The 12153-nt window shown below is 47.9% G+C and overlaps 1 protein-coding gene across 1 annotated transcript in view; it reads left to right on the forward strand.

Moving 5' to 3' along the window:
- The window catches only part of LOC137416027 (E3 ubiquitin-protein ligase TRIM21-like), a 77111-nt gene that overhangs the window by 43769 nt on the left and 21189 nt on the right, over positions 1–12153 (forward strand). Inside the window, exon 5 of the mRNA XM_068101555.2 lies at positions 12012–12139. Coding sequence (XP_067957656.2) covers positions 12012–12139 — 128 coding nt within the window. The remainder of the gene's footprint in view (positions 1–12011; positions 12140–12153) is intronic.

Here is a 12153-nt window from a genome sequence, read left to right on the forward strand (position 1 = left end):
GCGCACTGGTGAAGCTTACTCGATCTTACTCGATCCCATATTACATGTACTTTCATTGCATACAAATTATACTTCCTCCTAGAAATTCCAAGCCCGAACCTCAGCGCAATCCAAGACGATTCACTTGTTTACAGTGACGTTATTTCTTATTTACAACGCAACCCAGGACCTGTGTTTTTTTCCTTTTTAGGGAAACAAAGAGAAGGAATTCCTGTTGGGAGGGAGGAGACAGCACGCATTGCATCGATGCACCAGTACCAATAACACCAAAGCACCCAAAAGCACCAACCACCAAACGCACCAACCAGTGCACAGTCATTACTGTTTGTAATAAACACACAAAAAAACAACTGGTGGTGGTCTTCTCCTTCTCTGCTGGGCCAATGTTCTTCCCGATGTCTTCTTGCTTCATGCGGCCTACTTGGAAATATAAAAAGCACAAACCGTGTCCATTTTTATTTAGGGCCACATGGGCCAACTAAGGGTGGTCCACCTGTTTGACATAGGTGCCACCTTACCGAGGTCCGCAAGCAAGATTCCCTGGCCACTATGGCCGGTCTCCAACAGAGGTGCCCTGCCCCAGAACCTGGGGTCCATCAAGTGGTACTTGGCCGCAGAACAGCGGTCCATAAAGTGGTACATCAATGCAATGCATGCTGGTTGCGAGGGTCCAGGCACACAAGGCGACCTCCGCACGCTCCCCTCGACGCCCAGTGGCGCACAGTCCTCATGTGGGAGACAAGGGGGGGGGGGGGAAGACAGGTGAGCGAGGGGTAAGGTCACAAGGGTACACATCAACAAAGGCAATGCAAGGCGAGGTGCGTATGGAGACGGAGCGGAGAAAAGCTCATCCCCACCGTACGTCACCCCCCCCTGTCACCTACTCTACCCTTGCCCTTACCCCATATTTACAACAATCTACACATTTACAAATTCGTCACTACTGTCACGTCTCCCCCATATTTCCCCTCTACCAAATTCGCCACCACAATCCCTCTAACCAAAATTTGCCATCACCAATTCATCATCAATCCTCATAAGGAGGGAGAGATGGAACAACAAAGCACAATGTCACACCCACGTCATGATGCGTCTCACATTCCAGACATTTGCACAATAAAAATAATAAAAACCACCTGGCATGGTGTGGAGGTACGTCATCTCAGGTGAGTGGATGCAGATGGTGCGAGGAGATTCTTAATCCTAACTATCTTCTAAATGACATTAACACACTTTACACTACCCAGGGTCTTTCCCTGCCAATCCATTGGCCATCTTACTCTATGCGGTTTTAAGAACCAAATTCCCATTGACCAACTGTGGTGCTTCTCAATTTTGGGTCTCACTCCCCCGATTCATCTCCCGGTGCCCTGGCACAATTTCCGGGCTGAGTCGTGTAGCTCTCCCAGCAGGTCTACCCACCTGCACACCTCCACCACTGTAGTTGCCACCTGAGCTTACCTAGCTCCTCACCCTAACCTATCTAACTGGGGAAGGCCCCTCCTGGCTCTGTCACCCCTCGGTGCCCTCTGGCACTGGGCTACCCGGGTCCGTCCTCCAGGTCCTCGGGCCCCATCCACAACTCTAACGGCTCCCAGAGCCCACCTGCTGCCTCACCTGGCCGACATCCTCACAGTGGTGGAGTGTCAACCAACTACACACTAACAGGCTACACGCCCAGCCATTTCCACAACACTAATGCACCCATTCAATCATCATTCTTCCACCACGCACCACAGATGCCAATATCCAACCACAATTTACCTGTACCCTCTACCTAACTCTTACACTACCCCCCCCCCCCCCCGGGTATTCGTGATGGGGTCCATCCTCCTTTCCCCCATCCACACCTTCGCACCATCCACTCCACTCCACAGTTTCCACCATACTCACTCAACGACCATCCATTCCAATACTCCATATACTCCAGACCATTTATTCCACACAACCATTCTCCATACCTCCTATAGTTGCACACCTGTGCAATCACACCTGGTGCCACCTGCACCCTCCTTCCTCCCTGGACCATTTGGTCAACACAACACACATCACCATCACTCCCTCATACACTGCTCCATCCACCTGTTCAGTTGCACACCTGTGCAATCTCACCACAACTCACAATCACAATCATTTACTCATACCCTGCTCAACACACTTCCGATCCTCAAACACACGGCATCATCTCATCTAACTACTCCCCTCTGGAACTTGTGCTTCCCAGTCGTCCCTTCAAACTATTGCGCTCCCTCGTCATTATCATCCACACTAATCTACCTGCGTCCCCACTACAGGTATCATTGTCACTACCTAAACCTTACCGTTACCTTCAGGTCATCTTCTCTAGGTCCCTACACACTATATCCTAACCCTCCTGGGCTAGTTTTCACTGCCAAACCCCATAAGTCTATTGCTCCTTTGCCCCCGTTGTGAGAGATGGCAGAGTTGCCATCCCACCACATCGGGCATCTCTCACTACCAATTTGGCTCATCCAATTGCAACCAATCAAAAATTTTCCAATTACTGCCAATTCTATTCACGTTTCTAAATTTCGGATCAAAAACACTATCATCATCACAGTCCGCTTTATCTGAGCCTTGGTGCGTCGTCACATCATTAAAACTCGGCTTCGCAAAGCCGAGCAATGAATTCGGGTGGTTTGGTCGCCTGTAGTTGGATCCGTCCGGCATTCACGACTCTGGGGAGGAGGCATGCTCGGGCCGAGGTTCCACGCATCATCGCGGCTCGGTACCTTGCGGTCCCGGGCCCGATGGCTCACTCCCCCCCGGTCGGAACCCCGCCCCCGCCCCCGCCAGGGGGCTCCGTTCCGCTTCCTCCTACTCGCCCCTGAACCGGACCGGTCGCCTCGCCCGACAAGGCCCGGACTCGACCGTGCGATGCCCAGCATCCAACAAAGGGCACCGAGCGCCCGCGTCGGCTATCCGTCGCCCTAAACGCTAACCCGTTCAATGTCGATGCTTCACTTGCATATGCGACCCATTTCACACTCACAAAGCCCGGCGTTCCAACGCCTCCAGTGCATCCCCCACACTCCGTCCATTCCACCGACACACTCCCTGTTACACACCACACCTCTCGCGCACACTCTTGCGCACACTCGCCATTCGCACACCTCGGTCCACACCTCTCCTCCGTTACGTCCTCCGTAACACTCACAATGGGCGTGCACTCTTGCATCCACCCACTACCGCGCTCCGATGTGCTCCCTCGCACTCGCGCTACCACCAACTCATTCTCCGTGTCACACTCACCCTCGCACGTACACTCCGTCGTGCATTCCCGCTCACACTCGATTTCACTCCCACACTTTATAACACACCCACTCGCCGACGCACACCTTTTCCTCACACGCGTGCCATTTCCACTCACATGGGACCTTTCACCAACGCCCGGGTGCCATATTGACCCCAATCGCGCGAAAATTCTTTTGTCACCAAACATCCTTCTACAAAATCTCCCCGCACAATACACATAACGACTCACCTGGGGGATCCTCCTCCTTCGTTCCAACACCACCTGCAAACTTTCATTGGTGTTATTAAGCACAGCATCGTGATGTGAGCAGGGACTTTGCACATTTTCCATTCCTCCCTGCAATTTCCGGGCTACCTCCGTCGTCTCTTCAATTTTAATTATACCCATTATTTCTTTTTCTTTATTCGCCTCAACGACCGCTGGCTTTAATAAAATTTCCTCTCCTACCTCAGCGGTCGCCGGCTGCCCCAAACCCCGGGTCGCGATCTCTATACCCGTCATTGTACCCGCGCTTTCCTCCGCCTCGCTCAACCAGCGCTTCTCGACCTGCGTTACCTCCTCGTGCACCCCTGGGACCTGCTCGCTCAACCCGCGGTCTCTGTCCCTCTCCGCTTCCCCAGTTATTTCTTTAATTTGGTTTCTGGTACCCCTTGCTTGGTCCCTCATTTGGCCCCTCAATCGCTCACTATCAGCCCTCGCTTCGTCCCTCATTCTGTTTTCCATTTTCTGACTATCAGCCTTCATTCTGTTTTCCATTTCTTTCATTTCCCTGCTAAATTTCTTCCTTTCTTCCCTCTGCTCGGCCACGTACGCCAGGCATTGTGTCATGAACTGCTGCATGTTAAACTGCTGCATGTTAAACTGCTGCATGTTAAAGCCCGCTGGTACAGTGTGCTCGGCTACCGCGCGTTTGTGCGAGGCGCCATTTTGCGCCTCTCCAACCACGTGCGCGAGGGCGCCATTTTGTGCACCTGAAACTCCCTCAACCACATTGCCATTGTTCTCCTCCTCCATTTCTTCCCTCTGGTCCTGGGTTACCCCTAACCCCTCTTCGAGTTCGCCCACCTGCATCCGCTCGCCTTGATTGTCCATGGCACGACTCAATTTGGGATGTTAAACAAAATTTCGGCCACTCGTAATTTCGACCAAATTTTTTTGGTGTTACAAAAAATTTGGTTCGGGCCTCGAATCTCACTCCCAGACACCAATTGTTACGGCCAATAGTACAATTGGTGTCCAACATTTGGGCTAAATAAATTTAGTCCCAGGTTCGAATCCCAACTCCTGACTACCAATTGTTACGGACCGCGGATAAGATGTTCATTTGCCGAGCAGATGGCGCTGCGGCCCGAACCGTTACCAAGACTAACCCGATCCTGAAACGTTGGCCGAATCGCGCCATGTACACTCAATATGGAAACCTCTAAAGCGACCGAAAGAGCATGAAGAAGTAAAGACAAAGTAGGGAATAACAAGATTTATTACTATTTATACACACTAAGCAGAAAGGAAACGAAAGATGATTTATAAGGCAATGGAAGGAGCAGGAGACATAGTGCAATGATTAGCTTATATATATGGCAGTCTTAATTAATACCCCAAGACAGCATGAAAGACGGACGAACAATCACACTTACACGGGGAAATGATGGCAGGAATCACTGGAGGGAGGAGAAGGTCCAAGCCGATGGCAGGGCAGGAAGGTCTGGGCAATTCCACACCGTCGAGGTCCACGTTCCGTGCTCGAAGCGAACAGCAGCTGGCAGCTCCGCGTCTCCACAACCGGCAATAGGGCCTCGAGGGTCTCGGCATATTGCTGCAGTATCAGCACCCCCTCACGTCTCGTTCTCTCTTGGCTGCTTTAGCTGGATCGCACATCTGCCACACTTCTCTCTCAATTTTCTCCGGACCTCTCAATCTTTTCTCAGGACTCTGTGACTTCTCCAGGACCTCAATCTTCTCCAAAAAGCCCTATAGAAACCCGCGCGTGTCCTTTTATAACGTGCTTTTGGGTTTCTTACCCGCGTGCGTTGTAAACGCCCCTCGGTCAGCTCGCCTCGGCCTTGATTGGCCGCGAGGGCTACCGATTCCGCCCCTCTTGATGACGCATTGGCAAAGCCACGCCTTGTTCCTCGCGCTTGGCTGACTCCTCCCCCCCGATGATGAGGTGGAGACACGCCTTTCTTCTCCTTTGGTTACCTCGTGCGTGATGGAGTCAAATGCAGCAAACAGTGGACAGGGGATGAAATTGCAGCAAAGTGGCTAAAGAGTCGATTGCAGCAAACCTGGCAAACCTGGCACTTGGAAGCTGCCATGGGGCGTCAGAGGGGCCTACTCTTATATTCGGTGCAATGAAGAGTCAAACTATTGGGAAACATATCCTTAACCTACATAAAATAAGGGACTAACTATTTAAAAGGATATATGGTGCCCTGTGTGTAGGTTTATGGAATTAACTAAGAGGACGAGCTTCGACCTTTCTTTACATTACGGAGGGTGCCATTTACACACAACAAAACCATAATTCTCACATTCTTTACATTTTCTCAAATTCGTTACACTTCTCAAATTCGTTACAATATATATATATATTGGTATATACAGATCTGGCATTTAATATGGAATTTTTTTTTTTCTTGACTTGGGTTTACTTTCTTAACTCAGTATATCAATCTGGTGAGTTTCTTTTACACTTTGGTGATTTATTTGTTAAAAGAACCATGCCACTGATTGTCTGTCGCAGCAAGAAGTCAACAACAGAATTATATCACAGGTGGTGTGGCAAGATGTACGGACAGGTGCATTTGACGATTGGCTTCACAGTCGGGTATACAAGGGTTATTGCGTTCTGTATTAGTGGAAAACAACTGCTGCACGTCTCCAAAAGTTATTGCCGCTTCCTCTGGAGATGGCTGCCAGTCTCTTGGTAGTGAGTGGGGCCATGGCTGCCAGTCTCTTGGTAGTGAGTGGGGCCATGGCTGCCAGTCTCTTGGTAGTGAGTGGGGCCATGGCTGCCAGTCTCTTGGTAGTGAGTGGGGCCATGGCTGCCTGTCTCTTGGTAGTGAGGGGGGCCATGGCTGCCTGTCTCTTGGTAGTGAGTGGGGCCATGGCTGCCTGTCTCTTGGTAGTGAGTGGGGCCATGGCTGCCTGTCTCTTGGTAGTGAGTGGGGCCATGGCTGCCAGTCTCTTGGTAGTGAGTGGGGCCATGGTGGCTTTACGAAATTACGGCATGAAAGAGCGTGCTATTGCTCGGCAGTATGGCATCACTCAAGGTCAGGTGTCAAAGATCCTGAAACTAAATGCTCAGAGGGGTGTCCCTACTCCTATACCGAGGCCAGGACGTCCCCGCAGAACCACAAGGAGGGATGATCGCCAGCTGCACCGGTTAGTCCGCAATGGCTGTACCAAGTCAGCTAATCGGCTTAGGGCTGAGTGGCAGCAACTGACAAATGTGCCTGTATCCAGAAGGCTAGTCAACCAGCGACTGGTTCAAGCAGGCTATCGTGCCAGGCGTCCCCTGAGAAAGCCACGCCTGACCAGACAACACAGCCAGCGCCGATTGCAGTGGGCCAGAGAGCACCGTCAATGGCAGCCAGGACACTGGAATCACGTGATCTTCAGTGACGAGTCTAGATTTCTGGTCTATCGTCAAGATGGCCACGTCCGAGTGCGCAGACAAGTGCATGAAGCCTACAACAAAGATTGTATCGTGCCAAGAGTCCAAGCTGGAGGTGGTGGGGTGACCGTTTGGGCTGCTTTTCATGCACGGGGCAAAACTGACCTGGTTGTTCTGAATGGAAACCTGAACCAGTTCAAGTACAGGGCCATTCTGGATGAACATTGCTTCCATTTGCTCGTGCAGCCTTTCGAGGAAACTTTGTCTTCCAAGATGACAATGCACGGCCTCATCGTGCTCGCATGATCCAACACTTTCTTGCTGACCGTGGTGTAGAGCATATGGAGTGGCCTGCCATGTCCCCGGATATGAATCCATTAGAGAACTTGTGGGCAGAATTAATGCGTCAAATCGACAACTTGGACCAGCAGCCCACCTCTGTGCGTGAATTGCAGCAGACTATTGTCACTGCATGGCAAGCGATTCCTGTCCAACCCTTGGCAATTCTCGTGAACAGCATGCCTCAACGTGTACGTGCTCTCCTGAATGCTCGTGGGGGTTACACGAAGTACTGAACTGTAATTTTACTGTCCGTAATCCCAGTCGTAATTTAACTTTTGTTTTTGTTAAAAAGAAATTTGACTAATGTGCAAAATAAAGACATACTTCTGGAAAACGTACAGAAGTTTAACACAGTACTGTCCATGAATTGAGATCGATATCAGTTTACATCACTTTCAAGGATCATTTTATTTGCTTCGAAATGTCAAATGTGGTTTTTGTTTCTTTTAAAGGTCACATTAACAAAATCTAGATTGTCTTCATTTGCTTTACTCTTGAGAGGGGGAAGCACAACAACAGTAGAGAACAGTGACATCGGTAGATCTGTGGAAGTGAGAGGGCTGGGGCAGGGCACATGGTATAAAACAAATTGACATTTCTAGGACTTTCAGGAAAGAAAATGGAATTTGAAGGAGGTGGAATTAGGGTGGATTGCAAGGGGTAAAAAGACCAAGGTTTTAGATGGGGGAAGATAAGAGATAGTGGTGAACAGATGTTTTAAAAGACGTTGAGGGAGGAGAGGGATTGAAGACAGTGTGGGACAATTCCAGAGGTGAGGAAAAAGAGGAATGAAAGAGTGAACGTGAGCAGAGAGTCTTGATTTTGGCAGATTCACCAAAAGAGGGTTGCTGGCAGATATTTTGTGTCCTGCAGGAATATTAGGGGGACAGAGCACAGAAAGAGCTGGGGGGGGGCAAGGCCAGAGAGGAGCCAGTAGAAGACAGAAAAAACACCAACCCACCTACCATGAGAGAATGAAAGCCCGTCAGAATCATCTTCATCACGGGAGATACCATTGATGCTAAAAAGCCTTGGTTTCTACAGCATGAATCCAAGCTCGGTGTGACGCAGGAGCTCCGTCCTAGAGGGGAGAGCAGTACTCCATCAAGCTGCGGATGAAAGCTTTGTACATGGTGAGGAGCTCAGTCATGCCAAGAAAGTACTTTACACGAGGGAGGATCCTGATTCGGCGACTCGCGTTGTAGGCCAGCTTGGAAATGTGGTTTTCTCAGGAAATATCATGGCAGATAGTGAGACCCAAAAGCTTGAGTGACAGAACTTCTTTAAGAGGATTGTTGAGAAAGTAGATGGGAGAGTTATCCAGACGGTCCTTTCGGAGAGACATGGTGAGAGTGTGAGATTTGTCATGATTGAAAGACATGTTCTACTTGTTGGACCAGTTTGTGATTTTATCCAGGTCTGCAGAGAGTGAAGAGGCTGCTGCCTTCTGATCTGAGGGTTTAGAATCTCTGAATTTGTACAACTACTGCTACTGCCAAATTGGAGGTTTTTGAAAGTGTCAACAAGGCTTTTTGTGTTCAACAGTGTTCAAAATATATAACTTAATTGAAATGAAGGAGTTCCTCGATCATCGACTGACGTATGTAGACAGAGTGAACAGATAGCTTCAACCCACTTTGCACTTCTCGTATGGAGTAATAACGAGAGGTTTTTCCCTCCTCTGAACTCGACTTATTCATTCCCTGTTTCCTTCTGCATGTGCTTGTCTGTATAAGAAGGGATGTTCTGTTCTGTCTTTATTCTCCAAATCAGCTTTTCTGATAGTTAGTTTTCTCCTCTCCTGTGCCCATTTTTCCATTCTCCTCCTCCACTTACTTCATTTTCTTTCACATTCGTATTTCCATTGTTTCCCATTCTTCATTTTCCTTTCCAACCTTCCTCATCAGCCAACCTTCCTTCCTTTTCACGAAGTTGGTGAGTATGTTGGGTCTCTTTGCAGCAACTGAAGTGAAAGTACAAGCCAGAAGTCGATTGACATTGTGATATTGCTCAGGAAAGGCGATCATACGGACAGCTCTTAAATGAACTCTCCCAATGCTAACATATTGTGGCATTGTTGAGCTAGGGCTCCATACAGGGACACCAAATTCCAAAAGTGGGTGGATACAAGTAGTGTAAATAAACACCAAATCAGAGGTAGCTACTCCATTTTTCTTGAGTTTACACAAAATGTAGAGGCATCGGGAGGAGCGTGAAATCGTGTGTGGAACTTGAGATTCCCACTTGAGATTTGACTGGATTGTAATCCCAAGTGGAAGGAGAGACAACACAGACTCAAGTAGTTCATTATCGAGGGTAATCACAGGAGGAGAGGGTCCGTTACAGAGAAAACAAATTTGCATCACCTTGCATTTCCCAGATTTCGGTTTCGTGGAATTAACACAGTTCCACTCAGACAATGCATCAACATGTGACTGACTGCACATGTCGCTCTGCTGATATTTTGGGACAATCTCCACTAAGCTAAGGTCATCGACATATTTCCATCTATTTTCATTTGACAGCGCAACATCATTCACCATGACCAGAAAGAAAATGGGGCCCAGCTTGGTCCCCTGCAGGATCCTGCACGTAAGCGCTTACGGGGACGACAATACGCTACAATATTGAAGTGCCTTCGTGCGATTTGAAATGAAGCTACTGGTTCCAGGGATAAGCGCTGGATTGACCTCGAACTGAATCAACCTTTGACTCGCCTTCATGTGATCGATTAAATCAAAAGCTTCGTCAAGTAAATTGTACATACGTTGGCAAAGTGACCTGGTTTATTGAGACCCCGATGAATCTCGTCGAGCAGGCTAATAAGGTAATGGTTGACCGAGCTTCCATTCATACTACCGAACTGAAGGGGGTCAATCTGGTGCTTAATGTCATCACCCATTTTGCTAAGAAGCCTTCTAACACACAGGTAAAATTGGCGAAATCAAAATGGGACGAAGTTGGCTGTATTCAGCGACTGGTGTCGATTTGGGCACAGGACACACAGATGCAATCTTCCAGCTGTCTGGAAAGTGACCACAGCATAGACAGTTATTGAATAGCGTGGTTAGGGGCTGTGATTTCATAGGGAAACTCTTTCAATATCGCTGAATGGGAACATAAGTTGGATGTCCTCCCTTTGACTTAATCAGTCTGCCAAGGTGATTATAGACATCCTGCCCCTCAATAGTTGGAGGGGGAATGGCAGGGATCTATGCTGGCAATGCCGATAAATCAAGGCTGGGCAGCTCATTACAGATCTGGGCACAGTTCATTTCCTGCACGATTTCTGTTCTCAGCTTATCCGAGTCCAGTAAAAAAGGTGATTGCTTGCGCAATACCAGTTAAATGTCTGATCTGCTGATGTCACTTACCTGGCTCACTTTACTTCAAGTTGTCAATTTTACAACTAAAAGTCCTTTTTAGCTTTTTCAATTTCCCGTTGTACAAAGTTACACAACTTTCTATCGGCACAATCGTCACCTCTTTTACAGAATGATTCGCTATTGACAGTGAGCCTTCAGAGATGGTCATTCATCCATGTCTTGTCATTTAATCCACAGGTAATTGTGATTTGTTCAGAATGATGTCTGTACTGACTCATAATGATCTACTGAAACCAATAATTTTTAGCACGATCATCAACCAAATTTTTCATTTCAGACCAGTCCGTTTGAGTTATCCACTGAAAGAGTGAACAGCAGAATCGTGGAATGGTCGATGTGAGAATTGGATAGTTTGACAGCATTTATGTTGATAGTTGGGCTTCGGCAAAAAAAAACCGAGTGGTCTCTGGTCGCTGCAGGGAGCACATATGATGGGGGTCATGGTACTGACCCGCAATGTCAGTAAAAGTCTTGTCTCGGATAACAGTTCCCCCAGTCGGTTTTGTAACAATTTGAGATAATGGCATTTGCTGTTTAAGGGGGTGAGTATCAAGATCATTAAAATCTCCCATAATAAACAATGTAACGTTTGATTGAACATGCATTGTGTCTCCCATGTCGATGATATGATTGCAAAGTTCATCCTGATGCTGGCATTGAGGGAGTGAGAAAACCACGCAAACTAATATGTACACAGGTGGGTAGATAATTTCAGCTTGACCAATAAAACCTAAAGGTGAGCAGGTTTACGGTCATTGAAGACTTCGCTCGCGTGCATGTCATCGCATTGTAATGGAATTGATGGCATCAATTCCATTACATGGCATCCCGATATGGAATTGCTGGCATCCCGATAGCTCAGAAGCTGTAGCAGGTTTGTCAAAAGAGAACCATGTTTACATAACAGATATAAGGTGAACATCTTTGTATCGAACATCTCGAAATTGCGATTGTGTCGTTACTTCAGGATCGTCGATCTTATTATTGAGCGATCACGCATTGAAGAGAATAGCGGATAGAAGATATGGTTGACGATTCTGTTGCCACGTATGGATGGGTATCCTCTTTCTATGGTGGGTGTAACCATTTATTCCCACTCTTGTACGCGGTTGAACTGCCTGGAGCTTCTGCTCCAGCGTCGAGCCATTATGGCCGGCGGGCAAACATCTGGGCCCCCATTCCCACCATGATCAACAAGCACGTCTGCACGGGCACGGCCCCTTCGGAAAAAATATAAATACAGATCAATGCAAAAATATACTCCATCTCTTTTCTATTTTAATTATTTACCATTCTTTTACAGATAACTTGTTTTGATATGTAAAAAATGTATTATTTTAACAATTCTCCAAAAATCTCTTAAACTGATGTTTTTCCTTTTTATTCCAAGGGTCGAGACCATGTCAGACTTTAAGTCCGTGAAGACGACACCGCTCACAGTTCTGGACTTCTCAAAGGAGGAGAAGAATTTGGACGTGCTCATCAATCTCAATAAGAACTTCCTGGAGAAGATACAGAGTGAGTGACACAAA

The sequence above is a fragment of the Myxine glutinosa genome, chromosome 1 (genome assembly GCF_964187855.1).
Source record: "Myxine glutinosa chromosome 1, kmMyxGlut1.1, whole genome shotgun sequence".
Taxonomy (NCBI): Eukaryota; Metazoa; Chordata; class Myxini; order Myxiniformes; family Myxinidae; genus Myxine; species Myxine glutinosa.